This window comes from Crocodylus porosus, unplaced genomic scaffold (assembly GCF_001723895.1).
Source record: "Crocodylus porosus isolate Cpor-Errol unplaced genomic scaffold, CroPor_comp1, whole genome shotgun sequence".
Classification (NCBI taxonomy): domain Eukaryota; kingdom Metazoa; phylum Chordata; order Crocodylia; family Crocodylidae; genus Crocodylus; species Crocodylus porosus.
The window spans coordinates 210,732,141-210,759,617 of NW_017728886.1; the positions used below are offsets into that span (position 1 = coordinate 210,732,141).

At 38.9% G+C, this 27,477-nt stretch overlaps 1 protein-coding gene across 1 annotated transcript in view; it reads right to left on the bottom strand.

The window, feature by feature from the left end:
* Positions 1-213: 213 nt before the first annotated feature.
* ARFGEF1 (ADP ribosylation factor guanine nucleotide exchange factor 1) overlaps positions 214-27,477 on the bottom strand; it is a 95,782-nt gene continuing 68,518 nt past the window's right edge. Inside the window, exons 22-38 of the mRNA XM_019548885.1 lie at positions 24,061-24,151; positions 22,808-22,848; positions 22,545-22,714; positions 21,862-22,013; positions 21,512-21,684; positions 16,670-16,830; positions 15,858-15,988; positions 14,430-14,559; positions 13,389-13,524; positions 13,167-13,305; positions 9,334-9,406; positions 6,514-6,643; positions 5,232-5,371; positions 4,672-4,840; positions 3,453-3,591; positions 2,531-2,648; positions 214-1,697 (exon numbers count right to left, since the gene is read on the bottom strand). Of these exons, the coding sequence (XP_019404430.1) occupies positions 1,533-1,697; positions 2,531-2,648; positions 3,453-3,591; positions 4,672-4,840; positions 5,232-5,371; positions 6,514-6,643; positions 9,334-9,406; positions 13,167-13,305; positions 13,389-13,524; positions 14,430-14,559; positions 15,858-15,988; positions 16,670-16,830; positions 21,512-21,684; positions 21,862-22,013; positions 22,545-22,714; positions 22,808-22,848; positions 24,061-24,151 (2,258 nt within the window). The 3' untranslated portion in view covers positions 214-1,532. The remainder of the gene's footprint in view (positions 1,698-2,530; positions 2,649-3,452; positions 3,592-4,671; positions 4,841-5,231; positions 5,372-6,513; positions 6,644-9,333; positions 9,407-13,166; positions 13,306-13,388; positions 13,525-14,429; positions 14,560-15,857; positions 15,989-16,669; positions 16,831-21,511; positions 21,685-21,861; positions 22,014-22,544; positions 22,715-22,807; positions 22,849-24,060; positions 24,152-27,477) is intronic.

Here is a 27,477-nt window from a genome sequence, read left to right on the forward strand (position 1 = left end):
CATAACTTTGTCTCAATCTTATAGTTGGACATTTCATACACTTTCCTGTCCAAAGAGTTTACAGTTTTTGCTCTGCAACTGTACATGACATAGTACACCAGAGTTCTTCTAGGTGGTATAGTAATACACATGAATCTTTTTACTGTTTTTATCTATTGCATTTCCCTCCTATTCAGCATTATGCAAACTAGTTTAACTTTTGGCTGCTCTATCAAAGAGCCTGTGCAAATTCAGTTAAAAGTATGACAGGTAAAGAAAATGGTGAAACAAGTAGCTGTAGATTACACTGGTTTTGATTGCACTGATGAAAGAATTCAAAAACTTTATTGACCTATAACCTGATTAGAATATGCCAGATGAGAACCAATATTGTACAGAATTTTTACATAGAAAACTTTACATATCTGTACCATATACATTTTATCCATCTGAAAAAATTTTCTACATCCATTGTAATACAGAATGCTTGACAATCTTGTCATTTAACCATCAGAGCACAATTCACAGTATGAATACATTTCCAATAAATTTAACCATCCCCAAACCATGCCAGATTTGTTACTTGAATATATTCAACATTAAGTTCTGTACACAGAGTGAAATCTACATCAAACAAAAACGTGTGTGACAGTAGACACAACCTAGACTTGTTTGCAGTGATTCAAGTTCCAGTCCTTGAAGGATCATCATTTCAAAGGCTCATTATATTTAAAAGCCCTAAAACAAGTATATTACAAGTAGTTATGTCGGTTGTGATGTTTTCTACCTCTGTTCTTGACAAAAGTCAGCAACACTAACTTTTGGGCTACAACAAAAACAAAAAAGTCACAACTCAAAAAAAATAAACCCAAACTTCTAGTGCATTTGAAAAACAAAATGTTATGGTTCATCAGCAAATTAATTATACAGAAACCAAACAAAACAATGCAGGAAGAACTGTATAGTGTTCAGGAGTATATTACAGACCTGCATCTCTGTACATTTTCACAGGAGGATGATTACCAGTATCTCAGACAGCCTGAGTGTGCAAAAAAATCTTCAGAATAAGAATATCAGACATAGTTGCTAAATGTCTTTTACCATCAACAATAATTTCCATTCTTTTTCACTATAAACATTTTATCCTTCAAAATACAGCTCTCCTGAGTTGTACTTCTTGCAGAAGTTCAAACCTTTATGTAAAGTTCTTTGGGTATTTTTACATTCACCCCCAGCATAAACATTGGTTGCTATACTGCTGTCTAGGACAGTAAAGGATATTGTAGCCCATGCTGACACAGGACTGTGCTAAAAACTGGCTCGATGCTCAACATGAGCCAGGCAAGATAAACAGAGATAACCCATCATAAAACTGCAAGGGACTGGAGGGTTGCAAGCCTTAATTACAGTTATAAGCTGTACCATTAACCCTTAGATATGCTGCCATACAAAAAACCGTTCTATGGATAGCCAGACGGAGCCTCAGCTACCTGGTCCTTTTACATAGCTGATAAATAGAATCTTGTAACAGAGCAATATTCAGTCTCTGTATGCTACTGCTTGTTTGTTCCAGGCTCCTGCTCTGGTGGATGGGATATCTGAAAAACTATACCAATTCGCAGGAAAAACCTTCGCAAAACAGCTCGAAGTTCAGGGATTAGGTCAAACTGCATAATTTCACACAAGAGAGGATAGTAGAATGAGGCGTGTGCTCTGAACTGAGGAAGGAAAACAAAGTTACTCTATTAGGCGTTACTCGTTTGACAGCCTGTTCTTCAGACTCCCCATGCCCTGCCCAATGCCAACTGAGAAACAAAATTACAGCCAAAAAAACCCCCAATGGAATTCAATTAGAAGCAATTTTATTACTGGGACTAAGACTGCATTGTTTTAAAAATAACATGTATGCAGACTGCACCGGCTAGATATTGATCTCTCTTAGCTTGCTTATTTTAAAAGGGAAAGGATTTTCCTTTTACCAGCCCAGATTTATGTGCCCTGTCAGCTTGAAAGTACAGCCATCAAATGTTATTAAAGCCAGGAAAATATAAAATATATATATTTTTTTTTCCTGCTGAAATTCATATTTGCTGAAACATTTTGATTCAGCAAGATGTGAAGACAATTGAAATTAATTATTATTCCCAGCACAAAATATTGGGAACTAGGAATTATGGGAAGTCCTTTGGAGTAACCACTTCCTTATTTTGGGAGGGAGTAAGTTAACTAAGACGCATGCTCCTGAAGGGTTACATTATTCTTTTCCAATTGTCCTGCCATCAGCCTTGGTGACGTCCCTTGATGGTTGTCACCACCTCAAATATTGTTTCAATGTAGGGTCTAAATTTTAAGCTACCAGAGACATTTTTTAAAATGTTTTACAGACTAAAAAAATTGTACCACAAAACAGTCTTACTGCATCTTAGTGGGATCTTTTGGCTTCATGCTTCCAAAGCTATCTAAAATCATAAAAAAAGTGTGCAGACAAAGCTTAGGACCAGTTCTTATCTGCACTGCTTGATTTTAAATAGGCCTCACAACAGACACTTACCCTTTCATCACTTATCTTCAGGACCTTAGTCAAGAACAAGAGAAGGAGATTTGTCCAGGCTTCCCGATGACTTTCTGATGTAAGAGTAAGGAAGTAACTCAGCGCTTCACTGCAGACACTAGAGAGAACATACAATTATGAGACATAAAATAGTCAAAATTCCTACTTTACAGAGTCACATGACTATGAGCCAGAATGCTGACAAAAGGGTGGTGCTTGTTTCTAGCCAGTGGTGTTTTCAGAGCTATCATGTTTTCTTCAAATGTACTACCAGGCTCTTAAAAGGGGTTAAAATGAAGAATGCCTCTGAGATAACTGTGCATCTGTCACTTCTGGAATTATCTGAGTATGGTCTTCATGTTGATTTATCAGGCACAGTATCTACAATCCCATCATGCATCCCAGCCACACACTGTTTGTTTGGTCTGTCACTTTAAATGGTTTTGTGAGCTACAGTCTCACACATGTGATCATTCAAAATAATTACCTAACACCCCTGAGAGGCTCCTGAGCCCTGAAACTCAGAGCTTGTTTTCCATGATGGAGAATGTCATGAATCCACAAAGAAAAGTGAAATCTATTCTCAGATCCACAGAAAACTTGACCTCTGCCTTAAAAAAAAAAAAAAAAGCAAAGCCAATCTCCAACTCCACACACTCCCTCCCTCCCTTCTTTCCTACTCCCGTCTGCCCCCCACAAAGAACCAAGGCTGAGGAAGTCTTGAGTTCTCCCATTGCTATAAAACTTTCATGGAGATGGGCGAGAGAGCACAAACAGTCAGAAGTACCTTTCACCTATGCAGAATGGAATGTGTCAAGGAGCTTATTTCCTTTATAACATCAGCTACTGTAGGAACAGCAGTTAGACCAAATTCCTTGCTCTCTATTTAAAAATCTGCCACATCCAGCTATTACAATCTTACTTGAGTAGTCTCCGCTGGACTTCCTCCCATGCACTAATGCGGCTTTCATCCATGTACATACGGAAAAGAATGCGCAAACCACACGCAAGGCTACTTGTCTCTTGTTTCAGAAGATTTGGCTTCGATTTTCCTTTAAAACCTGGAAAAATTCAAGATTTACGTTGAAATTTGTTAGTTTCATCTCAAACTATAACACTAGACCGGGGTTGGCAACGTTTTTGGTTGTGGTGCCAAGAACACCCCAACCTCGACTTGTAAGATGCTGGCATGCTGGGGCAGATGGTGGAGGTGCTGTGAGGGGCCCGATCCTTGTGGCAGTGTAGCCCCAGACCCTTCCCTGCTGTCTGTCCTGAGGCACAAGGATGCCAAGCAAAATGCCACTCATGCATGCCAGGGGTTGCTGACGCATGCAGTAGACTCTTTAGCATAGTTATTTGCAAGGAGACAGTCAGTTATTGCCCAGTATATTTCTTCCAGCATGTAGCATACAAAGGGGTACTGTTATCAAAGTATAGCCAAATACCACAATTTCTTGCATACAAACATGCCTCCATGTTAATATATGCACCTTGCTTTTGAAAGGCAGACCTGCCCTTGAAAATACAGGTAAAGTATGGTATTTGTGAAGGCAGACAGGCAGCTGTAGTTGGGGTTTGGAGGTTGAAGGGAGGGGAGAGGGAGCACAAAACATTGTGGGTGTTCTGTTAATCTCCTAGCTTCAGGACACTGTAGGTGCTGCTGGATAAGAAAGTGGCCAATCACTTTTTGTGGAGCTGAGCTGGGTGGGCAGCCAGCAGCACCTGCCAGATAGGCCCAACTGTAGGAGTGTCTGCCCCAGCATCTTGGGCTTAGCTTCGCTTAAACACAAAAAAACACAAAAAACAACCTGAGCCTCTGCCAGGGGAAACAGAAAGTGCCCACAGCTAGCAGTGAGGGAGACCCCGCCTGTGCAGCACAGGGGACATTACTTTTTGTCCCTGAGCAGAGGCTCAGGCAGTAGAAGTAGCTATTACCATATTTCCATGCTTAAAACCTGCACCATTTTGGTTTAATCTTTAAATTATATGAAAGAAAACATTCAGGTAGAAGTAAAGACACTGAACATGAATTCAGTGCTGATGCTACAAGGCAGCATAAAAGCCTCAACCCAAAATATCCAAAAGATCTGTTCACAACACAGTAATGATGTGCTACATTTTTCTAAATTGACGGCACCCACCTGCTTTCCAGAGAGCAGTTCTTTGCTCATTGTTTGAATTAAAAGCCTTAGCAAATCTGTGTGATTCTAGCAAACAGTCCAGCAGTTTGAAAAGCTGCTGCGATGTTAGAAAACGATACATTCCTTGATCTTGTGTGTCCACGTGAACGTCAAAGTCTACTGCATCCCGCTTCAAAAAACACAGAACAATTAAGAGTTTACTACTGCTTGATGGATAGTCAGGACAAATCAAGCTTTGTAATAATCGCTTGAGGGTGAGAGGTTGTTGAAAATGTTTTATGTCTCCACACCTTATTTCTACCCACACATGCTCTTAGGATCAGTTGTAAAAGCAGTCCCACTTATAAAGTGAAAATTCTACCACCCTTTAGAAACTTGTATATTTAAGTCACAATAAAGCTTTCTGCCCCCCGTGTAGGAAGTCTGAGTTAATGTAAAATTTAACAGACATTTCAGTTGTTCACTGGATATTCTCTAATTGTTCTAAAATCATTAGTTACAAAACCTTATGAAACTTGAAAGCCATCAGTTAAAACCTTTAAAGACTAATACCCACTTACTTGGGCTGCTGCTAAATTCTCTGCATCTTCCTTTTTGCTGGTTGCTGGAAAGAACACAATGTTGTCGATAGTTTGAATGAGTTCCAGCTGTACGACGCATTTGATCAACAAAGCAGCAAACAATTTCTGTTCTGGAAATTCTGTTTAAAAAAACAGAGCAAATGTTTTGTGATTTAGCAACTTAAACCGATATACGATTTAAATATAACTGTTTGATCAGCTTTCAGGTTAGCACTACACTGAAAAGAACAAGATTGCAAGGCCATTGTTGTAAGCCAAGTTTGATATGTTAACATCCGTCCATCCACTTAATTGTGATTACACTTTACAACGTCAAAGAACAACCAAGCTGGCATCCTTAATGGCAGCATCAGCAGAATTGTGAGAACTCAAAAAGGCAGATATCTTCTAGAAAGATGGCCACTTCCAGACTAGAGTTGAAGTAAATTGACCTCAGCTACACTAGAGCATACTGGCAGGTTAAATAATGTTAGCTGTTTGAAATACAAGTGGCCAACACAAATTTACTACATGTTTGAAAGACTTGCTTTATACTTTTTGCTAACCCTCCTGAGAGCAAGCATGAACACATTTTGTTCCTAGATCAGTGATACTCAGGGTGCTAGAACACCCTGGGGTACCACCAGATTTTCTGACAGGTATCCATGAAGTATTAGGAGATAAGCAGGGTGATAAGGAGATAGACTAAGCAAATAATGCAGGCTCAGGCTTGTCCCTGCCTGGATAATACCCCAGTATCCCCACTGCTAGGCCCCTATGCAAAAATGCAAGCACTATAATCTATAAATTAGTTTTTGAAACTGGGTGCTGCTCAATTCACACATTACAGAAGGGTGCCTCAAGTCCAAATAGGTTGAGAACCACTGTCCTAGATAATGCCAGATTATGTTCAATTCCATCCCCTTCCACACCCAAAAAAAAAAATATATATATATAAATAAAAATCACAGGAAGTTAGTAATTTATAACTATTTTGCAAGAAACACTTTCCCTATACAATCTTGATTTCAATTACTAATATGCTGGCAATCTAAAGACAATGTTTGAACAAACTGAAATCCTGGCCCCACAATGAACAATGGGAAGTGGTACTGAATCTCGCGGAGACCATTTCTACAAAAGTATTTTTCCTCGTAATTTTTTTAAGTTGCTGCCCTTACTATAGGGGCGAAAAATCCAAACCTCCACTGAATAAGTTCTGCAATAGATGCAGACTCTTACTTTATCAAACACTCCTCTTTTTATTGAGGGAAATACTCACTTGCTGTGGGCCTGTTTTTGCTCATCTCTTCACTCACTGTGGAGCCCATGCTGGGTTGAATGGGACGTCCATCCGAAGATCTTGGCTGGACACAATCATGGATATCTACAGACTTCTGTGATAACGTATCCTAAAAAAATAAGCCCAATTTATCCCATTAAACAAAATGAACAGAAGTTCACCCATGAGTTAGCTTTCAAAGTGTTATAATCTGTCAGCCTGAGGAGCTTTCTAGTTTTAAAAATGAATAGGCACTATAGCAGGGGAGGACAGGGGATGTTAAACTACTTTACCCAGCCTTTGGGGCTCCCAGAGGGAGGGAGGGATTGGAATACTCCAAACAACAAGTGACGTAATTTAACTTTAACCTGTTTAAAAGTCTCTTAAATAAAGTTACCAGCTCACAATCTATTTGTTTATAGATCCTACACAAGTCTACTGGAGCAAAAGACTATATGGGGAGAATATTAATATCAGGCAAGTGTTCTGTATTACATTTTTTGGGGTAGCTAGCTGCTTTAACGGATTTGCTATGTGTTTATCAGTACACAGATGAGAGGAGTTGATGATGCACAAGAGAAAGAGGAGAGGTTTTATGATATTCCTTGTTTGCTGTATTTAGTACACAGTCTGTGAATCAACTCTGATGCATTAAAACAACCCACAAAAAACTGTTTCATCTCCACTATGACTTCCCCTTGCCCTTCACTGTACAAGTACTCACTCAAAAAGTTAGAACTAAAAGCTTATACTTCCCTTTTTGGAAGTATATTAAAACCAATACCACTTAATGTTTCCATGCTTCATTTTTGCCCCTTTATAAACTGAATTATAATATAAGTTCTTGCGGCTACTTCAAGTGTTTAAAACCTACAAAGAAAATACATTTAGAATAACTAACTACAAAAGTATATCATTTATTAGAGTCAGAGAAATAGGGCTGGAAGGGACCTCCAGAGGTCATCTAGTTCAACCCCCCTGACAGAGGCAGCATCACTGTCCAAACCATCCCATACAAACCATAATCTAAACTCTACATAAGACTACCATTAACCCTGACAACAGACCTGACACCCAACCTGTAATGCTGGGGAATCACAGCAGCCAGTATCTTGCTTCTATAAAATGCTGTCAATATATGGTCAAGAGGTCCCAGGTAGAGGACCATGCCCCCTGCTACAGAATGCAAGAACCCTCACAGTCCACACTAATCTAACCATGGGGTAAAATTCCTTCCTAACCCCAAATTAAGTAATTTGCTTCAATACACCAACATCTGGCTACTTTTGTTCAACACAAACGAATTTGGGACTACAATATTTACCGCATCCTTCACAGGAATTAAACAAAAGCATCAAATGCCTATGACCACCACCACCAGGTTGTCAAATACCAAACAGCTTCTCTTTAGAACTGCATATACTTATAAAATAAAGTAAGAATGTATAAAAAAAATTCCAGTATTATGAAGTTCATTGCATTATAAGCACTTGTAGGAACAGCTGGAAGGGAGTAATTGCAAAACCTGAAGACATTTTCGTCTCCTTAGTAGTAGAAACTGTGAAAGAGGACATTTTTACATGCATTTAACTTCCACTCATTTTAAACATTCAATAACTAAGATTTCTCCAAAATATTTAATCATTGTTAGTGTAACTTGTCTCAGCCTGCAACAAACAGAACCCCAGGGTACTGCAAGATCCTTTTAATGGTGCAATGTTAGCACTTTTAGGTGTACTAATACCTACACGTGATTCACAAAATAAACTCAGAGATTTCAAATAGGAATCCACAGTGTAAAAAGGCATTGTCCGTATCCAGATGTGCAGGCATGTGCAGTTGGTGATGTCACAAACCTCTTTATGGTCCAACAAACCACACACATGGAATATTAAAACATGCCCTGCCTTGCAAATTTGCAGCATGAAAGCAAAATTGGCTACCAGGATTTCCTGGTAGCAAAAAAAAGTGCTGGGAAAACCCCCCAATGCCAAGCACACAAAAATGGTGCGTGCCAGAACAAAAGGGAGGTGTGGTCCTCGAGCAAGAACTCTGGCTGCCAGTCAGAGCATCTCTACTGCTCCATTTGTGGCCCCTCTGCTGTAGCACACTGGCAGCTGGGAGGAGCTGGGCAAAGGCAGTTTGCCTAAAGCAGGACAATGTTTCCCACAACAAAGCGCACGTGCAGGGACATGTGCTGAGGCACAAAGTAGTGGCACCATTTGAGACAATGAAAGCGCATGCCCCTGCACGTCTGGACACAGCCGCTGGAGTCTGAGTTCTTTGCAACAAGAAAACTCTATTTTTATTGTAGTAAAAACACAAGCCAAAGCTAAGAGCTGGCATTTTCTGAGTGGTGTCTTGAGTCTAAAAAGGTTGAGAACCCATGGCTGATACTGCCAAGGCTAGGAGTTTAGATGAGCTACACACTTATATTAAAAAAACTGAAAGATTATTTTTTTTCCTAAACATTGAGAGAAAACCTAAATCTATATTCACTTGAGCTCTAAGGTTTTCTAATGTTATGCATTTTTATTATGCTTAACTATAAAGATTAACTAACTCTTCACTATACAAAATGTTAGTTTTCAAAGAATCCTACCAGTACTCTACACTTGAGGAATGCTGCATCAACTACTGGTTTTCCAGCTCCTTGGTGACTGAGTGATGTTCAAAGCAATCTATGAGAGCACTTTCAACTAAATCAAATCAAAATTTCAGTTTAATCTAAGCACATTTTCCTTTGTTCCACACAAACATGTTTGATCCAAACCCCTGAAAGCTTTAAAAAGGATTTTTTTTTCATTTTACAAAACATACCATCTGTTTTTCTCTCACATCAGTCGGAGATACAGGGCCAATCTCTCCACCTGCGGGTCGCCAAGTCAACAACCTTGAAAACACAAATAGGAAATGCTGAGCGGTCTTGAAATACAAATTAAAGACAGACACTGCATACCAGAGATGCATCTGTATTCCAAGGATGTGCTGTTTTTACTACTGGTAGATAGGAAAGTTGCTTGCAGATGTTAAAAACAAAACAGACAAACAAACAAACAAACAAACAAACAAACAAACAAACAAATAAAAAAATGCACTTTACCAAAAGAAGTAGTACATTACTTTGACCCGACTCCGCAGCATCTGTACAGATCAGGTGATTCAGCTGGGCTTTTTGGCACTCTTATCTAAAGCTAATTCAATCAGTTATTAGAAAAAGTGCCAAAAAGCCCCACTGAAGTGCCTGATCTATATAGACGTCAGGCAAGCCAGGCCCAAATAATTAGCTGCCTCTTCTGGATATGTGCTGGGCTTGGTGCGGAAGCGAGTCGAGTTTAAAGTAAAGCTCTGTTTATTTGTTTGTTTTTTTTCAAATGTCTGCAAGCAGCCAAATAATGACAGAAACTATAAAATGGAAACTAAAAGAAAAACAAAGTAGAGTTGGAAATATGCTCTTTAATGGACACTTTCAGAAAAATAAACTTTAAATAAAATTTTATTGTACTTAAGCAGGAAATGAAGGTATAATATTTACTTCATTCTTTTCTAAGTATAGAAACTTGCAATTTGTAACCATTAACACTATTATATTGTGAATGTGACAGCAATAGTAAAAGTAGTTTCCTACATAAATTCCATACTAAGATCCCAAGCCACTTGAATTTTTTCATGCTTCAAGTCTCATCCTACTGTTGAGTTCTTTCAAGTACAGCTGTGGTTGAATTGTCTAACAGATCATTTTCTAACTGACTACACCAACCACAGTGCACATAGCAGTATTCTCTGAAGAGTTGTCATGCCAGACAGACAAGACAAAGTGGGAGAAAGGAAGTATTTGTATCTCCATTTAATACAAGTACTCAAAATGTACAGAAATTATATGAACAAAACAAGTGCACGGGTACAGCTAGCAACTGAACCCGATCAAGCAGCAAGCTGGCAATATGTCGTATTTGGTAATTCCTCTAGTGTAGACATGATTAAAGCCAGTGCAGTTAAAATTTCATGCTATGCACTGCATAAACTATTATTTCTTGTGCTCTGTAACAGAGAAAACATCTGTCCAAGACTCCAAATGTTGCTGGTACTTAAGTAGCGCGTTTATGTACACGCATGGTGGGCTGCATTGCAAAATATTTCCACAAGAGACATGTTCAGCTTGTGAAAAAGTTGCTTAAGAGGGGCCTGGTGGTAGTCATCAAATGGTAATTATCTTACATGGTAGTCAGATATCTGAAGGACTGCTATGAAGAAAGAGAACATTTGTTCTGTCATTGCATAGAGTAGGATGCACAGCAAAGGCTTGAAATTGCAAGCAGTGTAGGTTTATTAGGGTGTGTGGTACATGGGGTTGTGTCTGTAGTCCCTAAGTTTGTAGAGCAGAATATTCCTACTGGTCCCACACTCTAAATATAAGAGCAAAGGCAGAGTAGCTTTCTGTAAAAGCAGTCAAGACAGAGGTGCATTAAAAAAAGTCTCAACTCTTAAGGCCTCACTGATTTTGTCCAAATGTCTGGAGTCCTATTCAACCACATGACTTTTGTATCAAATTCTAACCATTTTAAATTTGCCAATGAAAGTTTTTTGACAACACACAAATAGTTTTTTTTCCCCCCAGGGTTAACTACCTTTGAAAAAAATCAAAATAGCTTCTCAAGCACTGACCAAATCCAGTACTATACAGGAAGAATTTATGGGGCCATTACAATGTCTTTGCCATTTCCATTAGTATTATATAAAATGCAATATATACAGCACAGTTTTTATATAAGTGATGTGTCAACACGAGTGTGAAGTGCAATGCTATCTGGTTCTGCAACAAGCTAAATTCTTACTAGAGAACCAGTTTCAGGTTGTACACTAGAAAATATTTACTACCATCAGTCTCATATGCAAAATTAAACTCATTTTTAACCACCTCAAGGCTGCTTGAAGTAACAAAATATAACTGCAAACTGCTTCTCCCTGCACTTCAACTCAGTACAGTATAAACACTGTAGATCTCATTTCCCAGAGTTTGGAAAGTAAGGGACATAAAACATATATGTGAAGCTAACTCAGTAAAGCAGACAGGGCTTGTTATCCTCACTGCCAGGTAATACAGCAGCTTTCAAAAACTGACATCAGAGGTACACTGTAAGAATAGAAAGAGAAGAGTACTGAGGCTCTTTGAAGGCTGTGAAGATAAGAAAGGCCCCAGCCTGGAGAAGAGGGAAACAAAAAGGCATCATGATTCTTCAGGAACAGTTGTGAGAGGCAGATGATACATGGTAGAGAAAGCGTGCATGTAAAAAACATCGATGAAACAGAGGTACGTCTCCTCTGGGAAGTCAAACACGTCCCATTGAAAAGAAAAAGAAGGTTCAGTGAAAATAATTCAGCCAGAAAAAGCTCAGATGAAAACCTGAGCAGCTCTAATCAGAGACAGCAAATAAAGAATAAAACAACTTACGGAAGAATAAAGGACTTAACATCTCTGGAAAGCCTGTCCAGTCAGAAACAAACTCCCATAAATATGAGATTAAAAAGGAAACTACAAAACATTATACAACTCTTCAAAATTAAATACCTCATTAATACACAGTGAAGAGAACCTTAAATTGGCCATAAATTAAGATAATAAGCAGCTATGAAGTTAATTGTCTAGCTGATAAACAGGTGAATTAAACTAAACTAGAGTAGGCAACCCCAGCATGGGTGCCAGAACATGGCATGCAAAGGCATTTTGCTTGGCAAGCATGCCACAGGGTGGATGGCAGGGAAGAGACTGGGGCTGCACTGTCAACAAGGATCAGGACCCTCGCGGCTCCTCAGCAATCTGTCCCTGGCATGCCAACATCTTACAAGTTGAGGTTGCTGCTGTTTTTTGGCATTCTGTCCAAAAATGTTGCCAACTCTTGAAACTAAGCTTTAAAACCTGGGGGAACTGAAAGGCACATGGGGGGATGAAAAAGACATGGCATTTTCCACCCCCATGTCTGTAAGTACCCATTGGTCCTGAGAAGATTCACAGGCTACAGGAGGGAACAAATAAACAGATGTATGCCTTTATGCCTACTTTAAAATCCCTACCAATATCTTACTAACTCCTTTTAGTTTGACCTTTTTAGCAAGCTAATAAATGGATTCAAATGTGGGCAATATATCTGTATTATTTGGAGTTCAAAATCACTACTCATATGGCCTCCCAGACCACTCAATAAATAGAAAATTACCACATTTTATGAAATAAGTTCTCTTACGATAAAACCCTTCACAAAACCCTGAAAGGTCTGCTGTTTAGTAAGATTTTTCAATCCAAACAGGAGAACCTATTTTTTTAAATAATTTTGATCAGATCATAATAATCTTAATCTTCCATGTTACACCAAGGGTTGATGAAACTGTATTAACTTTCTACGTATAGTTAAAAGTACAGAGTACTTTAGACACTGTTAATGAATTTCCTATATTCCAAGAAAGAATATAGTCAGCTCTGTAAAAAAGGAAAATAAAAAACACACGAAAATATTACTGTAAGAACAGTACCACTGCTTTCTTGTGATCCACCCAAGATATTAAGTGATTCCAAACCACTGAACCATAAGCCGTCACCTCCACTTAAATGATTTTTCAAAATTCACAAATGTTATTATAAGAGAAAGTCCTCTTACGCATGAGGGATTGTGGTTTTGAAGATATCCAGCATGCAGTTGCAAGTTTTATCCCAGATTTCTAGGGTAAACTTTTCACCATTTAGAATGACGACATTCTCTAAGCAGTTTGTACCAGATCGTGCTAGTTGTTCATTGTCTGGAAGAAAAATGGTGCATTTGTTTATTTGTGCCCAACAATAAAATGTTAGCATTGTATAATGTACATTGGCACAGTCCTACCTTGCTGTACACACCAGTACAGCTGTGCAAATATATCATCCAAAAGGACATCACTAAGTACTTCTAGATACTGAGTAAATACATCGCATATTGCATAAAGTGCATGGTTGCAAGTAGTTGTCATCCATTCAGCTTTCTAGTGGGGAAAGAAAAAAAGAGACAGTGAATTATGTACTATTGTAAAAGTTCCTGGGGAAGTTTTATCTTAACTGGTAGTTAATTTCTATACACTTGTTTGAGATCTGTTGGTTATTAGCTCAGTCAAAACGCACTATTAACTTCTAGTTTTACCCCCATTTATCTGCTACATTTCAATCCTATCCTGTCCACTGTGACATCCAATGCTGGGTGGACTGGGCAGATAGAAGGCACTAATTTTAGACTATTCTCCTCGTCTTCTGCTAGCCTATTGATAGCATTAAAAAGCATACAAGGAGTTGGATACTTTTACTGGTTTTCACTTGTCACACCTGTTACACCAAGTGGTATAGCTAAAAAGCCTATCAGCAGATTACCAGAACACGATAAAATCTTGCTTTGATGCTTTTAGGGGGAAAAAGTGGCAATGCAGTCCCTAAAGCTTCAAACAGATGGGTAGAGGCTCTGTCTGTGCCATCAAGGAAGAGGGAGCTCTGTGGCTTTGTTAAGACCCTACTTCCACTTTCTGCTCCTCATCCCTGTATCTGAGGTACAGTATCTGAGAGGACACCTTGGCTCTGTTACTAGTCTCAAGGGTGCAGCAGAAGCCCATGACTCCTGTACATGGAAGGGGAGGATGTAAAAGGAGCTCTCAAATTTTACTTCTACAACTCAAGGTGCATACAATCCAATACATGGGCCCATCATCTCTCACTGTTAGGAGGTGGCTCGCAATAAAATAACAGATCTGAAGTATACTCAACACCACAAGTACTGCTGCTCTAGAAACAAGCAGATTACTCAAGTCATATGCTTCAGGTACACCTTTATGCTACTGGTCAGAGATGGTCTTAATTACAAATCTTACATCAACCAGATTTTTTTGATTTTTTTTTTTTTTACCTCCGTTTGCTGCTCTGGCAGTTTCATGTTGTCAAATATCCTGAAGACTATCCGAAACAAATCCTGCCACCAGTGTTTCTCATAAGTATGGCCGTACGTTTTCATAATTTCAAACATTACTGTTAATCCCCTGAAATGAAAAGAGGCCAAATATGAAGAGCCATATAAAAGAAACAGAGCCGACAGAAGATCCAACACTGGCACAGGTAACCTTGAATCCTGTTGAAACATGTTGTATGTTGGTTTGGTTTTAAAGCACGCTCCATTTGTACTCTTCTCACTACTCACTTTTAGTATGCCAATATAAAAGTCTGTATTTTTTTTTTTAATGTGTTTATAAGAAACCTTTCAGAAGTTGGAGGGGCATCAAAAATAATTCTGGGACTTGTGAGCATTCCAAACTGAATTTAACTTTACAGCTTTTCTAATTGGAAAAAAGGACACACAACTTAGGCACTAAGCCCAGCTGAATGGACACTTAAGGAAAACTTGAAAAAGCAAGTGATAGAACCAGTTAAAATTAGAAGAGGTTTTTACAGGATTTTGCCCTTAGGGTCTATTAAAAACGACATCCACTTCTTATTTAGTCTCATTTATTCAAATACACAAAACGCAAACAGAAGCTTGGCATTCAACAAAACCAACTATTTTGAAGAAATGCTAAACTGGAATGGCAAGTAGTGGGATGTCAGGAAAGGACAGGGTTTTTTTTGTTTACATTTACCAAAAAAGAAGTATGGATACTAATTCAATTCAATTCTTTATCTGAACAAAGACTTCATGCACCTGATTATCTACCCAGTTAGTTCAGTGCATCAAAATTTCTGTCTGCTCTGTACTATCAAATTTAAAACTGCTTTTTTACATTTGACTGTAGGAACTAATAACAACTTTGGAAGTGAATGATTTTGCCTAACTTATAATCTCTATATTATTATATATGGAGAAATGCTATGGTTTTCTGTTTAAAAACATTTTAGAATGTTTAAAAGTAATAATATGCTTTACACTTTTTTATTTATTGTGTTCTTGAATTAATTCATTTGTTCCTGAACAGACACTAGAATTAGGTTTGAATATCACAGATGGGAAAGGCAGAAATCAGAAGCAGCTCAGGACCACAGTAGGCCTCTGTTTTACAATAATATTACATACCCATATTCATGTGCAATGGGCGTTTCTCAAGTAAAAAATTAAGGTGGTAAAAAGGAGATCATCTACCTTCTATTTTATTTTTAATGTTTCACCATGTTTAACATATCTGTAGCATTTCTCTTCCCAGACTGGTATCAATTAAATCAAGCATGAGAATAAAAGACTTGGCCAAACTGGTTAACAGAAAAAAATCCAAGTTTAAGTAGAGGTAAAGGCTCATAATTAATAGAACAACCCCCCCTTAAAATGTGAATTACAAATACAGATTGTTACCTGGTTCTTACATCTAATTTGCATCTATTGATGATACAAGATAACTCAAAGAGAATTGGGAACCATCCTCTCACCCACACTCTATCTTCAGGAGCGACATTCATATCATCACTTGTGTATTCTTTAAAAGCCTTTAAAACAACCACAGGATACATGAGTATCATTTACATATTCTACCTCAAACAAAACAGTAAGTTGTTTTGTTGAATAAATTCAATTGTTATGGATATTAAATTAGAAAAAAATATCTATTATATTATGATCTTTTTTTTTTTTTTTGCAAATAATACCATAAACAATGTGGCAATCAATATGTTACTTTATAGGATAACATGGTAAAGATAGAATTACTGTATTTTTTAAATGACTGATATTAAAAAAGGTGTGAAAAAGGTTAATTTCCTGAAAATATGGATGGTATATAACCATTTTTTACTTTCAATGTAAATTACTCATTAGTCCTAACTGTCACCCACTCCCCCTCCCTCTATAGGATCATCCTGGAGGTTAAGAACCACCACAATTTGCATTTGATACTATATTTATGTCACCATCTACTGTTTGGAAATGATGCTTCTGCAAAGGCAACACACTTTGAGATAGCTTTCTTGGGATCTGTGGGAATTTGGCCTAACTAGCAAGTAAACTGCAACAAAATTGTAGCCTTCCACGCCTTATACCAAAGATATCCACTCCTGGTTCTCTCTCCCTCACAGATTTAGAGATAAACTATTCAGGGTTAGAGCTAAGATTTGTTTACATTATGATAATATCAATTAAATGCTTATGTTTCAGTGAATAATCAACTATACCTGAGGTCTGTCAGAAACATATTTTGCACAATGACGAATGAGACGGATTGCTTCCATACTGGTGTCTGGAAAAGCTGCATTGCATGCAAATTCAGACAAACATTTTACTGCATCCTGGAAAGAATCAATGGTGGCTGGGAAGTGCTTTTCAAATACAATTGCTGGAAAAAATACAGGTATGCAAAGTTAACACATGCCCTTCAATATTTTTAAAGAAAATATCAGGTGTTTTATAAAATATTTTCCAAAGGCCAAGACATTAATTTAATATAGGAAACAAGGGAAAAAGGAGTGACAACCCAATTTCTTAAAAAAGGAGTTCGTCACTGCATGGCTCTGCTAAGTGTAAAACGCAGCATAAAAACTAAAATTTTTCTGAGATTAAGAATTCACCTAAATGACACCATAAACCTGGTTTTATACATAACTAATGTAGTGGTTCAAAACGGCAAAAGGCCACAACTAAATGACTCCAGAAATTAAAAAGGTGACAAGGTGTGGCATTTAGCATTTTCTGTCTATATTCTAGAGCTGTTCTACTAGGGGCAGAACAGTATCCACCAATGCTGGCTCACCACAGTCTCTCTCCACCAGAGCAACAGAGCAGCTCTGTGAATGAGTCATCCCTACCTCACACAAAACTAATTAAATACCTCTACTGGCTGCAAGCTCCCATTTTTCACATATTATCCTATACTGGAATTTATAAGAAAGGTCTTGTTAAATTAAAAAAAGCTATACCTGAAGGGATCAGACACTGAAGGAAACATTCAACCGCTCTCCTATGCCTCCAGCTTTTAAACAACCATCTAACCTCAAACTCATCAGTAGAGGCACTCTCCTCTGATCAAACATGAAGCAAGAGGAACAAGACCCCAACTAAACAACAAATGCAAAACTTGTCAACAATCTCCAGTCACCATAATCAATCAACACTTCACAAAACTAACAGAAACCACGGACCTGATATATACCACAAAGCGCTCACACGGGAATTATGTGGGTAAACCTAAACCATCATTGAAATTCAGAAGGTACTTCCAGAAACAAAGCACTGAAACACCATGGCAAATATGGTAACACTTTTCACAGAGCCACCATTCCATCTCTGAACTCACTCTCCTCAAAGGAAACATACTTAATATCTGCAGAAAAGGAGTCTGGGAACAAGCATTTCTAGCTTTACTGGACTTCAGTAGCAGTGGACTTAATACAGACAATTCCTTTATGGCTCAGTATAATTTACTTGCGTTTCTACTAAGCTTTCCATGTTCCTCCAGTGATAACAGCTTTCTTCCCTTATGAAGGCTCTTAAATTTTTTTTTAATAGAATTAGGTTTTAGATAACTGTTCTTTACATAGTCTGTAAGTACTTCTGAAAGCTTCTCCTTGCTCCACAGGTTTGCTGCTCACTTCTCAATTTAATTTTAATGTAAAGGGATTAACGACAAGTGATTGTTCCATCTGTCATTTTATTTAAGCTACATCTGCTACCTTCCTAAAGAATTTTGTACCTGAAAGCCTGTCTAACTTCTCTAACTTTATTACACATAAACCAGTTTAAGTGATCAGAAACTGGTTTAAACCTGCAGCAGAACATAAGTTCAGTGCACATAAATCAGTTTCAAAATGGCTGAAACTGGTTTAAGATAAACCTGGTTGAATATAATATCAGACTTGACTGATCTGAGTCAAACCGGTTCATGCAATGTCTGCCCCAGACCCCTTCCTGGTTTAAGTTAAATCAGAGTCCTCCAGCATCCCAGATGCTTTGCAACCCTGGGTTGGACAGGGCTGTGCTCTCTGCTCCAGAGAACAGAGCTGGCCCCACCCCTATGCTCCCTAGCCAAAGGTCCAGCAGAGACTGCCTGGCCTCCCCTGCTCCCCTCCTTGCTGCTCAAGCACTGATCCCCTCCTCCCTTCCTCCGATCTCCCACAGCACAAACCCCAGCCCCACAGACCCCTACATATGTAGGTCAGCTGGTAAGGTCCCCCCTTCCCTCCTTGGAAAAAGCTGTTTAAGAAGAGCTTGAACTAATGAAAGAGGCTTCTGTTTTGTTGATGGGCTGATGAACGCTGTGTTATCAGCTCCCTGCTGCCTCGCTTGCCTGTCAGGCTTACAGACAGTATGAAGAAGCAGGGAGAGCAAGATTGAAAAAGTTCAGTATCATGAACAGATGCATACACTGCACACCCCACCTTTGCTTCAGCGTGCCATGGGACTAGCATCTGGCAACACTCCCGCCCCTTGAGCAGCGAGCAAGAAAAAGCCTGGGACAGTGCAGGCAGGGTGGGGGGTTTATACCCTTCCCTAATAGAGCATGCTACCAGGGTCTGACCATGTCCCACCTCAGTTCAGCGTTGTGGAAGGAAAGGGAGGTCTTCTTTAACAACCCCAGCTTCTAGCCTGAGCCACTGCAGGCATGTTCCTGCATTTCCTCAGTCCAGAGGGAATGTTTGTGCATTTGCAAACTGATTCAATCTAGGCAGGTTAGACTAACCAGAAAAGATTTCATTTAATTCAGGCTCATACTTTTTAAATGTCTGCCCCTAGCCTTAAGAGCACATGTGTAGTTTTGGGCTCCACATTTTCAGATGTGGAAAAGTTAAGGAGAGTCCAAAGACAGGTTTAAGAGTCCAAAATGATAAAGGGCCTGGACGGCGAGTCATAAGGAGAAACTGAAAGAGACATGCTCAGCTTGTGAAAAAGTTCCTTAAAAGGGGATTGGTGGAAGTCATCAAATGGTAGTCATCTAATACGGTAGTCAAATATCTGAAGGACTACTATGAAGAAAAAGAACATTTATTCTGTCGCTGCACAGAGTAGGATGCACAGCAAAGGCTTAACATTACAAGCAGAGTAGGTTTATTAGGGTGTGTCTGTAGTCTCCAAGCTGTGGAGCAGAATAGCTTTACCCATGCTTCTACGCTTTGTTGGCTGCTGCATGGGGTCAGGAAAGAATCTTCTTCTCTGCTACTGCTACAGGTATCAGGGGGTTTTATTCACCTTCCTCAGAAGCATTGGGTGTTGGCTGCAGCCAAACCTGGGGGATTTTGACTGGGTTATGCTGATGCTCCTGTTGGGGCTAAAAAATTTTGCTTCATGGTTACAGGCTCTTGCCCCTCTCCTCAAGGTCAGACTAAATTGCCATATTTGGGATCAGGAAGAAATTTATCACATGATCAGAATCAGCAGGGACTGAGGGAGAGCTGGGGTTTCTTTTCTGTGGAGTCAAAGTCCTCTTACCTGGATATAGCTCAAGTGTATTTTAACAATCACTTCCTGTCCTTGCAGCAGGATATTCACAGTGACCTCTTCTCCCTACTTTACCTCTGGCAGGTTAGAGGGTTTTGGTCTTCTGGGACAATGGACCTAGTGACTGTGCAACAAGGCTGTTTGTATAGTTTTAAGGATACGTTGGACCAGTGGTCTTCAAGATTTTTAGACTTGAAACACCCATCCACAAACTTTTCTGAATTTGGCGGCACCCCAGTTAAGAACCACTGATCCAGCCACATAACTAGTTATTTCTTTGCCTAGGGCACAGAGGGGATGGGGAAGGGGTTCTGCTAAGAGCAGGAAAAAGGGGGTGGAAGGACCAGGAAGCATCTTACCTGCCACAGCATGGACTCATTGGCTGCAGGCTGAAGTGGGGACCCAGGGTGGACTCCCAACCTCATTCAACCTCTCCAATAACCCTCTCAGATACTGGTGATCTACATATAGATCTTGGCTGTAAAACCCTTGATTTGGCTGTGAAAGGGTTAACAGAGGAGCTGTTGCTTGGGGAGGGGGTAGGGAAGAGCATAGCCTCTCTGCTCAGCTGGAGCCTGTGAAGAGCACAAACCCCTGACACCCCCTGCCTCTGCAGTGTTGCAGAGATTGTGATGGGAGTGGGGGGGGAGAAGAGCAGCTTTCCCTTAAACACGAGTGCTATAGCTGCATGGGCTTGGGCTGCTGCCAAGGAACAGGCAGCAGTGTAGGATCCCAGGGGCTGCTCTAGGTGCCCCACCCCAAGGGCAGGCCTGTGCCTCATGGGAAGGCCTCAGGGGAGGAAAGTGGGGTCATTTCAACCAGCAGAGGTGCTGGCTCAGTAGCACCTCTGGAAAGGTCTTGTGGCACACCCTGGCTGACCACCACTGGGTTAGACACAGTCTTGTATAGGATAGTTCAGAAAGGGATGACTGTGCCTTGAGCAGGAGTTTAGACTAGCTGACCTCCCAAGATCCTTTCAACCCTACTTTGGATGATCCTACATTTGATAAATATACAAACCAGCATCACTGAACTTTAACTACTTTCTAGAAAGCAACACTTTTTCAAGTTGCACAAATAACCCTCACAGCATTCAGTGCCTAAAAAGCCAAGATTATAAAGTCATAGCCTCAACAGCCCTAGTAGCTTCTGCTAAACCTTACAGACTTAGACAGGAGGTAAGTGGTAGAGTAGATGGGTAACAGGTATGTGGCAAAATCAAAGAAGAATATTTGCTGTACAAAAACAAACTCCCAATCAAAAATGAAAATGTAAATTGTCAAAAATAATCCAATGCTTGACTTTTCACAGTCAAGAGATATTTAGAACTTAGTTATAAAACTTTAAAAATATGATTTAGATCAGAAATACAGATGACAAGATTATTGTACTACTTTTAAAAGCATAGATTCTTGGTAAATCATAAACAGAGTGAAAGCTGAGAAACACACATTGCTTCAATATGTATTTAAGACTTCTACTGATTGCAAAAAGGTAATAAATTTACAACTAACTAAAGGAAAGTCTCAGTTGTTTTCCCTGAGATAATCCATAGGGATGTGTGTAAATTATGCATCAGTACTCACTGACAATGTGTCCTGTAGTCTGAAATGCAAGTTCCACTATACTTTCATCCTGATCTGATGCAGCCAAATGAAACACAGAAAAAATATTCTTCCAGCCCGAGCGAATATTGGCAGCCTGGGAATTCACCATCTGTGCTATGCACCGTACAACCATGTCTCGAATGGTAGGAGACCTAAGTTATTAAAAATATGAAGAATAAATAGTAATTCAAACCCAGCTGAACTACTGATTACATGTTTTATACTTTCTACTATGGAGTAATTTAAATTCACATAAAACACTTTAAACAAGGTAGCTGGTTCCAAAAAATTGGTGGACATGACCCTAAGCTAAAATGGCATACTATTACCTGTTCCTCTTCATTATGTGTTCAAATGGCCTTAAGAAGTCCTTTTGAAACCGGAAATTAGCAAGTTCTCCCTTTTCTAGGAACTTCATTGATAGCTGCCTTAATGAGTCTACTGCAAAAATAGCTACATCTTCATTGGGATTGCATCCAACCTAGTAGTACAGAAGCAGGAATTGAACATCAGTATTAACACTATTTTTCGGACAAGTACTAAATTGTCTTTACATTTGAAAGCGGAACGGTAAAAACAGAAATCTTTAGACATGCATCAAAATTCTGAATTCAACACACAGAAGACAAAGATGACATATAGTTTAGAAAAAAATCCTCAATACAAGAAATAACCAAATCCGAGTTAAAATTACACACCTCCTTTACAAGACCCAATAAAAATAGTACATTATCAAGTGAGGTAGCCATTTAAGATCTATGACTAACAAGTTGGTAAATTTATACTGTTGGCTATGTATATAAGGCCTGTTTAACTGAAGAACCTCATATTTCCAATGTGGTCTAACAGAGTACTAGATGGCTGCAGCTTTCTATAAGCTTTTTGTATTCCTTATTCATTGTTCTTTGGTACTGTGTTTACCGACCTTGCAGAACAGAGGCGAAATAACTTAAATTTGCAAGAACTTAATTGAAAAACAGCTTATAACTGATGGAACAAGTGGCAAAAATACCTTATTAAAGTGATCTCCAATGACTTCCCAGATTCTTGACCACTGTAGTCTTATTCGGCCCATATTGTAGTAAGAAATCTCCACTATCTTCTGCAGACTAAACATTCGAGGGTGGGTAGCAGACAGCAGTTCATCCATAGATACAGCACAAAGCCAGCGGACAAAATCCACTGTTAAATAAAATCACAGAATTTATTTAACATTATTTATTAGTGTCATCAGAATGCTACTTTGCAGCTAATGGAAGGAGTGATGAAACTTACCAATAGCATTTCCATCTAGTCTGGTAGATCCTGTAAATATTCTGCAAAATTCACAGTTTATAAAAGAGTTTATTAATATCTTAAATTAAATGGTTTCCATTTTAAAAAAGTTTTTTTTTTTTTTAATACCAGAACTATTTACAACCATTATCATAATAAATAAAGTTACGAAACAAGTTTCACTGCCATATTTCATACATGATAGCCGAGTTGTCAAAAGCAGACACATCAAAAATGTGAGGGAGTACCTCATACAATTTTTTGATCTCTGTCCCCGAGAGAGTGTCATAAGAAAGTAGCATATACAGAACAACAACACATAAAACATACACCAGGAAGCACTTTCTGGTATACCACAAAGCAGAAAGACTTTGATCATTTTTTTCAAACATTTATAAACAACATTTAATATTTGCCAAAACACGTAGCTGTACCAGTTAAAAACTGCAACATTGCTCAGGGTAAAACTACAGAAGAATACTGTAAATCTAATAAGGTATAGGTAGTATACACAGAGGTATTTCAGAAGAATTTGACTAGTAACAAACCTGAATACACACAAAAAATTAACTATCCAACCCTTGTTACAGTCCGAAAAGCTCAGGTAGTTTTTTAAACAAATTGAAGAATTACATATGTCTGGGTGTACAAACTTTGTATAGATGAAAATTATAAAGATATACTAGTGTAAGTTATATTTCACCCATTTTCTTGAAAATTTTCTATAACTGCGTTTTAGACCGGGAAGAATAAAAAAGGTGGCAACATTTCAAGTGACAAAGTTCTATATAAAATCTGCTCAATTCACAGAACCCCCAAGACATCTCTCACAAAAGGGCAGTCTTGCCAACTATGCTTAGCATTCTGCAAGCATTTCCAGGATTCAGACTGAAATGCAACCATCAAAACTCTGCAATCAGTGTCTAACTGCCTGTTATAGTAACATTGTAAATGGGTTGAGAAAACTGGGGTTTTGCCAGTAGTTTCAGCTCTCCAGCTCTTATACAGCAAAATCAACCAACCAACCTTTCTCTATAGTTTATATTCTTAACTTTCCTTATCCCCCCCCCCACCATCTGCCTTTTCCTTTAAGCAACTTCAGTCAGCTTATACCTGAGCATAGCAGTAAGCAGACTGTGTGTGAAAGCACTTGGAAACAAAATAAACTTTATTTATATTTCCTAGATGCATACAATGTATTCATATATAGCCCAAAGACCTGATGAGATACTAGAATAAGAAAGGTACTGTACCTGTCTACAGCAACAACAACACTTTGGGAACTAGTTTCTCCAATGGATTCCTGTATGCTTGCTATTTGTTTCCAGTCCACATTCCCACCAACTGGGAGAGAGAGGGTGAAATTGAAAAGATAAGGGGTAGGGTAATGGGAAGAAGAAAAAGAGGAGAACACTACTGTCAGTATTTCAAGAACTGAATGTATTTGCAAAAGAATGCAAGTTGACTAAATTCTTCCCTCCCCTCTTGACACAGTAGTTGATAATCTCTTTGAACAGCCTTTTGCTGGGCTGACTCCCCATCTTGCTTCAAAGGAGTTTCTTCTTCTGGTACCAGCAAAATTCCCCCAAAATTCCCCCTCTAAAGATAGACGAGAAAGATGCTTGTGGTGCAATTAACATTGGACTTTATTCATTTCCCTCTTAAAAATGATTCTTTTGGAGTTTTGGTGCCAAAACTAAACAGCAGGTGATAGGAGGTTGTGGGGAAATCATGAGGGAATCTGCACTTGGACCAAGGGGAAAAAACTGTCTATACTGGTAGTGCATGACTGAGGGAAACAAAGCAGAGTTTCCTTAAACAATGCACCATAGGCCATGGACAAATGTGCAGTTTGAGGCACTCCAAGTGCCTCTGACATGCTACAAACAAAAAGGCTGACTGTGGGAACCTCTGAGGACTACAGGCCAAGAAGTATTCAGAGATGTCTGCTCTATGGCCCCTTGGCTACAGAGCACCGCCGCTGCATGACTTCACAGCCGTTTTGAAGTATCCCAAAGGAAGGGCTCCCATCTGCACTGTGCTGAAGCACTCTGAACTGGACAGGAATTTGGAGTGCTTTAAATGAACGCCTGCCCATACTCCTATGTACCACCAGAGGGAAAATTAATTAACCAAACTAATAAACACATTATTAGGACAGAAAACCACCATTTTTAAAAATATAAGATCCTAATTATGATTCTTAATTTTTTATTTAGGAAAGTTTCTAAAGATTTCGGTATAATATGAAACACAGTGTTAATACTGCCAGGGTACCTCTATTGAGGTGCCACAGACTATAGACAATGCAACACAAAGGGTATTTGTTTCATTGTAAAACACTCCATTAAGAAAAGATAAAAATTCAACGACAAGCCATTTAAAAAATAAAAATAAAAAAGTATTATTTCTGAATTTCTTTTCCTACAAGAAAAAATTCCTACTCCATAATTTGTCAGTGAGAAAAATATGAGCACTTTCTTTTAATTCCCCACATTCTCAGTCTTCTTTTTCCATGAGTGAATGCAGGGTGAATTCCACAGTTGAAAAAAGTATTTTCAGCCAGGTGAGAACCATGGAAACTCACAAAATCTAATAAATAAAAACAACACCAGAGTGGGGATCCATATATACATGTTTTTAAAAGTAGTCTAGGAGTCTAAAATATTTCATCCTTCTCCTACGCTTTTTACGGAACAAAACTGTTCATATCAAGCGTTTTTGGCTTTCAAAAACAATACTGTGTTTTATCTAGGGGTGTTCTCTTTGCAAGAAAAATATGGTGTTTGAAAAGAGCAAGGTTTTCCCCTCACGAAACGCCTTAGCTAAATGACGGAATGAAGGCACATTACAGAGGGAACCATGGAGAGAGCTGGGGTTAAATCCAGACACTAACAAGTAGCTAAAGAGTGAGGCCAGAGAAGCTAGCAAGAGAATTATGACTGCTGTAAGTGATACAGCTTTTACCACACAGAGAATGAGCCCACACATGCTATTAACGTGCAGCAATAAACTTCAGCACCTATTGTGCCAGGGCTGCTCTGACCCAGCTCAACGTGCCATGGAGGGGCTATTTGGGGCATGATAGGGGTGCTTCAATGCTAGCTAGCAGGCAGCCCCTACACTGAAGCACCCCTGTGCCCCAGCCAGCTGGGTCAGCGCCAATACGTGCAGTGCTCCACACTAAAAACACTCCACAGCAGTACAGCACTTGAATTTACAAGTACTAATCCGTGGCAGAGTTTATTAGTTCACTGTGGCCTAACAGAACTGCACATGTAGATACAGAGCTAATTAGGCAGCTCAATGGTAAACAACTTGTGTAGATGCACCTGACATCACATGCACAAATAAGATCAGATACTTAGGTTAATGGTACTGTCTATATGCAAGGGGCATAAGTGGTATCCTAATTGTAAGAAAAAATAAAAATAGTTTGTTGCTTCCATAGTGCATAATGTTGTTCACATTACTTTCTTCCACACAGAGATATTTAGTGATGCATCTATTAAAATATAGTGTTCATTTTAATTTAGGTTTCTGTGCATCATGGAAAAGTATAAATTCAAGGACTTCCATCTTCAATAAGCACAAACTGTTTTTACATACTGTTTCACTTAATTTAACAATAAAGATCATTAGCAGGGCTGGCAGGAACCTCAGAAGGAGGTCATGCAATTCAACTTCTGCTCAAGGCAGGATCATTCTTGACTAAACTGAAAGATGCATACTGTGACGACTACAGATCTGTGGCTCTGTGAGTAGCTATACATTTTTATTAATGTGAAAATGAAAAATTTGGAAAAGTGAACAAGAGCCTATTTATTCAAACCATCTCACCAATAAAAGTTAAGTTTTGCTCTCAGATCAATCAGTAAATAAACTATTGGGTTGTAATCAGTTAACAACAAAATAAAGGATCTGATTTTAACTATTTACTGCACATTAAATCACCAGTATAATCAAATATTTAATTTAATGAACTCTGCTGACTTTTCACTGCAGTCTACAACAGGGCAACATCTTTAATCTACACTCAGTGGTCTGCTCCTGTAACAGTTAGGTCTGTCAAAATTATATAGTTATGATGTACTTAACCTCCTCTTCAAAATTACTTTTAAGGGTTTTTTTTTAAATTAGATCTATTTTTAAGACATTTTTAACTCTTCCCATTGACAGTTAGGTAGCATTACAAAGAATATTCAATTTTGGAACAAGTATCTCAGTTTTTATTAGCAACTGCATAAAATACTTTATACTCTCCCAACCTGGTGCCTTCTATGACCAGGTCACAAAATCCTTAAGACACAGGGGTCATAGTCTTTCTGGACTTTCGGAAGGTCTTTGACACTGTCTCTCACCCCATTCTCATTAAAAAACTAGGGGACTGTGGCGTTGACACCTACACAGTCAAATAGGTCACTAACTGGCTGGAGGGCCACACCCCGAGAGTGGTGGTGGACAGGTCATTTTCAGCCTGGAGGGATGTGGGCAGTGGGGTCCCCCAGGGCTCGGTCCTCAGACCCGCACTGTTCGACATCTTTATCGGTGACTTGGATGAGGGGGTAAAAAGCACCCTGTTCAAATTTGCAGACGACACTAAGATGTTGGGGGACGTGGGCACGCTAGAAGGAAGGAATAGGCTGCAGTCAGACCTAGACAGGTTACAG